Here is a 6,000-nt window from a genome sequence, read left to right on the forward strand (position 1 = left end):
CACGGAGGGTTATGTTATACATACAGAATATATAACATGGAGAAAGGAGGGAAAGTGGGTAAGGAGCAGTAGGGCTAGAATCTTGAAGATTAAAATGTAAATGGCCTCAGAGAAAGAGGTCTGAAACCAGGAGTATGAACTGTAAATGGGGCAATTGAAAGGTCGTGTATTGTCCTTTGTACTCCTATATCCTGGAGGTCCACAGTCTTTTCTGCTGACTTGCCTTCTCCCTGTTTCTTAGTTCGTAAAGCCACATCCTTCAGTCTCAGAGTACTCTTTATTTATGTGGAAGTGTGTGTATGGAGGGTGGAGAGGGTACTTCGTTACCTATTGAGTCATATTTGTATTCTCATCAATATATGCAAATTCACATTTTAAAAGTCTAAGAGCTTTTTTGAAAACCTGTTCCTTCCTTTTACTTTCTTTCCCATTGTAGTTCAATAGGTAATTTTCAGTCACTATCCCATAAGCAAAGAGCTGTGCTAATCACCAACTCTAAGAGTTCACCATTATAATTGACTTTGTGCTCAGAGGATTCAACATTCATCTGAGACACAATGCATGGGACCCTGATAGTCACAGTTTGTATGCCACAGTCAATCACGTCCTTCTTCCTGTTCCCTAATTTGTTGATATGGTTCATTGTGTGTGAATCGTCAGCTAAGTGTGGCCCAGACCCCAAACCAGGATCACCAGTTCTAGGCACATGAGACAATCTGTTTGGTCTGACCCACTAGGTCTGGGTCCCAGTCAGTTACTGGCTCCTATTACCACCTTCTGGACTCGGCCCCCAGGGCCACTGCTATTAAGAGTGATCCTAAGCATTTTGCCACCATTCTTGATCAACTTCAGTTTGTGTCCAACTCTCCTGTTCTCACCTGAAAACAAAAAAGATAAAGTTGGTAGACACTTTAGAACTGGCTGAATGTCCACCTTCCCAATAAGCTAAAAAATATTTCTCTTCCTTTTGCCTCTGTATCTGGGTAATGTTCATGCCTTGCTAATTATAAACAGCATAGTTCAACTCCAATCCATATTCTAAGAAAGGGTATAGAGATCACAACATTAAGATCTCCCAAAGTACTAAAAAGATCTTGATACTCTCCCAAGGTATTAAAAAATATACAGAGTTGCATGTGAAAACAAGTATATATTAACTCCCTGTTATGTCCAGGCTTTATGTTGAGTGCTGGGATTATAAGACTGAATGAGCTAGAGTATCAGTCTTCTAGAAGCCTATATACTAAAATAGGTAGTATAGGTAGATTGATAAAAAGAATGTATGTCAGCCTAGTTTCTTCTTTTCTCTGGGCTTCAGTTTCCCCATATGTAAACTAAGGATTGAATTAGAACCTGTATTGCAGACTTTTAAAGAATAAGACTTTCTTCCTGTCCTATACCCCCAATAAAACCATATTTAGGACCCCAATATATGAAACACATAAAGTAATTAACTATAAACTTGTAACATAAAAGGATTTCAATAGGTAAAACCCATTATAAAGAACTAAGAATGGATGAGTTTTACTAAGCATAACAAAATTTTAGCTTGAATCTCTCAGTAACATTTATTTTAAGTTGAATCCTCCTGGCACTTACGTAGTAAAATTTCAAAAAAACAAACAACAACAAAAAAACCACTTTCTAAATAAATGAATGGAAAAAGTGAATGAATACATTGTATCACAAGCAACCTTAAGATCTTCTGTGCACATGGTTGGATTCTGTAATACTGTGTTTCAGAAATATCTTCCAAGAAGAATTGACCTTACAAATGTAAATAGATGTTTCATGAATTATATAGTATTAACTTTCACTCTTAAAAAAAAAACAGGTTGGATGATAGAGGGCAAGTGATTCGCATCAACTTCAATAATGCAACGAGAGACACAATATTTGATGTACCTGTTGAACGAGTTCGGCCTTTTTATGCGGCCCTGAAGGATTTTGTTGACCTCATGAACAGCAAAGAATTCAAGTTTACCTTCAAGATGAATCCAGGTCAGTGAATATATTTTCTCAGACAACTGGAAGAATGGATTTTCTTCATGCTTAATCATCTTGAACAATTTCCAGGGCAGTTTTTCTCAAGTATAGCACAGGGAACACTTACAACAGAATCTTGGTGAGCAGCCAACTTGCTTAAATGGCACACTCCTTGCCCCATCTCTGCTCTGTTGACTCTCCAGACTTAAAAATATTTATTTTTACAAGCTCCCAAGTAATCCTTAAGCATTCTACCTTAAAAGACAAGCTATAGGACAGATGAAATCTTATGCCTGATATTAAGACTGATGTCTCATATTTTCTATACTGATAGCCTATCAATACAAACTGAGGCTTATACTTAATGCTTCTGTTCTGGTAAAGAAATAAAATTATCTTCATGATTCTCACTCTAAAGTGCATGAGTAATTTTTAGTCATTAATCTTACTGGCAGATATAGTACTACATGAAATAAAGTAGTACTTGAAGTATTCCAGCTACTTGAAATAAATGAGCAGAAAGCATTATGTTTTTTTCTGGACTATCTCTACGCAAACTTAAGGCTTTTTTTTTTTTTTTTTTTTTTTACTTATTTTTTAATTGACAAATAAAAATTATATATATTTGTTGTATACAACATGTTGTTTTGAAATATATATACATTGTACAATGGCTAAATGGAGCTGATTAACATATGCATTACCTCACATACTTATCACTTTTTGAACACACGAAAATCTACTCTCTTAGCAATTTTTGAGATACAATTCACTGTTATTAACTATATAACAATGTTGTACAATCAATCTCCTGAACTTGAGGATTTTGATATTTATAGTAAAACACATAATTTCTCTCTGCTGCTGATTTGGCCATAGGGAAGATTCTTTTCACTTGTAATTAATTTCTGAATCGATCTTTGGCATAATAAAGTAATACTAGAAATCCCCATAAATCCACTGCCATGCAGTCACAGCAGATTGATTTTAAGAGTGGCAACATGTAAAATGAAATAACCATAGGAAAAAAATACAAAAATAGGAGCTGGAATCCAAGCTCTTCCTTTTAATGTTCATGTAACTTTGGGTAAATCCTTCAACTTCCTGAAGCCTCAGTTTTCTGATCCATAAAAAAGTAAAATAATACTCTTTTCAGGATTCTCACAATGCTTAAAAATAAGGTACCTAAAATATTGGGAACACAGAAGACAAACCAAGAAAGTCACGATTCTTATGATTATTTGAAGCTTTAAACTGTAAAGAAACATTTCTAATTAAGAGACAAGTAATTATCAGTAAGAATAATTCAAAAGTTTTACACAGAGATAATTTTTAAAGCAAGAATTATTAAACTGTCTCCAAGAGCTTAGCGGGCTACATAATTTAAATGTTATAAAGCCTAAAGCAGTTCATGTCCAGAGGCCTGATTCATGTGAAAAAGTAAATGTGCAGTTTCATGTAAAGAAATAAACATAGTTTCTTGATGCAAAATGAGTATCAGTAGTATTTTGCATGTTACATTTTCTAGCTTTGCAAATTATTTTATTTAAACGAATTATTTATTTTGAAAAATTCTTTTATCCAGGTGATGTAATTACTTTTGATAACTGGCGCCTACTTCACGGCCGACGCAGCTATGAAGCAGGAACTGAGATATCCCGCCATCTAGAAGGAGCTTACGCTGATTGGGATGTGGTAATGTCAAGGCTTCGTATCTTAAGGCAGAGTGTTGAGAATGGAAACTGAATCTCCTGTGATTTTAGTAAGATTCCAATGAGTGTGTCTTGTAAAGATATGGCATAGTTATTTACAGACCATGACCTACGTCATTCACATATTAATTTCTTTAACACTGAACATGCAACCTCCTTCACAAGACTACTATTTTCTTAGTAACTTTTTAGATACTGTACCAGTGTGCTCTCTTTTCCAAAAAAAGCATTGCTTCTGTTCTGTTAATACCTGCTTTAATTTCTTTTGCCCAGATTTGAGTGTACCCAGAATGCCTACAAATAGTTTTTTGTATCAAATATAACCTGTCTTCATATAAAGTTTTATAAATAAATCTTGTGTTTCAAATAAAACTTGTCTCAAATAAAACACGCGTCTGCTCTGGTTGCCCGTAGATTCTTATTTTTCATGACTGGATATGACTATCTTCTTAGTATGCTTCGAAAAAGGATTCTTATTTTCAAATAAATTTTTATTCATTTTCGTTATAGAATTCTATTACCCAAATTTCCAGACTTCACCAACTTGGTGATCTCAACATTTTCTTTTAATACCTAAAATAGACACCAAACCTAAGCATGCCAAATTAAAAGAAAAATCTATTCTCTGTTAAGTTTCTCTTGCCCTAAATAAATACTCCCATGGACTTCAAGCACTGCTTACACCTGTCCACTAATCAGTTCTTCTCGTTTCTTGCCTCCAACTACTGGGAAAGGAAAACCCAAGATGCACACACCACTCATTAATAGACACAATGTCTGCTAATCTCCAGACAGCCTTACCTGCTGGTCTAAGCTTCCTTCATAGTCACTGCCTTGCCCTAGAGGTGAATCACAGGTGTCTCGGCCATACATGGAAGTCCCAGTCTGGTTAAGTCCAGTCCCTTGCCTACCCTTGCAAAAAGAGGAGCCTCAGCATTACCATTTGTTGAAGTCCTGGTAGCACATCAGTATTCTTAGTCCATACGTTTTTGGGCCTAAAAGTCTTAATTACTACCACCACTGCAGAGCTCTACCAGTTGCCTTAAGACCAAGTGAAAACACTACTTCCATCTAACTTTTGCTTCACATTCACTTCAATTTCTACAAAGTGTGCCCACGGCACTGGGAGACTGGATCGAGAGAACTTTAGCCCATATCCGCAGACCCCTCTGACACTCTGAAGTCTGCCATTGAGTCCACATCACCAGCCCAGTGTCCTCCTTCCCCTATAACACTGTCCCTTTCTGGAGCCCTTATTGTTATTTCCTATCATCTCGAGTTTATTGGGGCTAGTGTAGTATATCACATGTTTGCTCCCTTTAAACTTCAAAAGGAAGGGGTTGGGTTCTCAATCCCATCTGTCCTAAGATGCCCCTAATGAAAACAGGTAAGTTTAACAGGCATGGCCTGGTTCTAAGGGCCAACATTCAGTACCTAAACACAAATAATTTTCTGGAGTGACCCTAGCTCCATCCATTCATAGCCATCCTAGCTCCAGGCACTTGCCAAGCTAAAGTGACTTATTGCACTCATTTGGCAGATATTTATCACATCTCTGGTATATGTCAGGCACTCTGTTAGTCTAAGCCCTCCCTACAGTTTGGTAGGGGAGCAGATGAGGATGTAGATTATGATGTGCCATGTGAACAAAATGGTTCATAGGATGTAACCAAGCAAGACTGGAGAAGCTAAGGAAAGCTTCGGTCTGAGCTGAGTTATGAGGGTTAATGGTAGTTTTCCAGGCAAAGAGGAGGAAATGAGTTTCCAAGTTAAAGAGCAGAAGACGTACAGAGGATTGAGAGTGAACACAGGGCATGTGCTGACTTACAAGGGAAAAGTAGAGCATAGCGGTGGTGTATATCCTGGGGCTTGACGTCTTGGTTCAAATCATAATAATGATAGTTAACCATGCATGTTTGGACAATTCATTTTTCACCTTAAGCCTCATCTTTTCTTTCCATAAATGAGACTCATAACAGTTCTTATCTCATTAAATTTTTATGAGGATTAAATAAATTGCATATAAAGTAGTGTTTCCCCAAATTTTTCAGTCATACCCACAATGCTTTTTTTGGTTGTTTTTTTAAAAACACAGCTTCCCAGACCATTCCCTGGAGATTATGATTCAATGGGTCTGGCACGAAAACCAGGAACTGTATTTTTAGCAAGGATCCCAGGTGATATGCATCATCAGTGAAGTTTGGAAAATACTAATATAAAACATTTAGCATAGTTCCAGCCTCTGCGTAATTATTCGATAGATGTTAACTATTATTAGTTATAATAACAGAGGTTGTAAAGG

The 6,000-nt window shown here is 36.5% G+C and overlaps 1 protein-coding gene across 1 annotated transcript in view; it reads left to right on the forward strand.

Moving 5' to 3' along the window:
- BBOX1 (gamma-butyrobetaine hydroxylase 1) overlaps window positions 1–3,732 on the forward strand; it is a 55,888-nt gene extending 52,156 nt beyond the window's left edge. Inside the window, exons 6-7 of the mRNA XM_063095900.1 lie at window positions 1,835–2,001; window positions 3,572–3,732. Of these exons, the coding sequence (XP_062951970.1) occupies window positions 1,835–2,001; window positions 3,572–3,732 (328 nt within the window). The remainder of the gene's footprint in view (window positions 1–1,834; window positions 2,002–3,571) is intronic.
- Window positions 3,733–6,000: the final 2,268 nt, after the last annotated feature.

Source organism: Cynocephalus volans, chromosome 4 (assembly GCF_027409185.1).
Source record: "Cynocephalus volans isolate mCynVol1 chromosome 4, mCynVol1.pri, whole genome shotgun sequence".
NCBI lineage: Eukaryota > Metazoa > Chordata > Mammalia > Dermoptera > Cynocephalidae > Cynocephalus > Cynocephalus volans.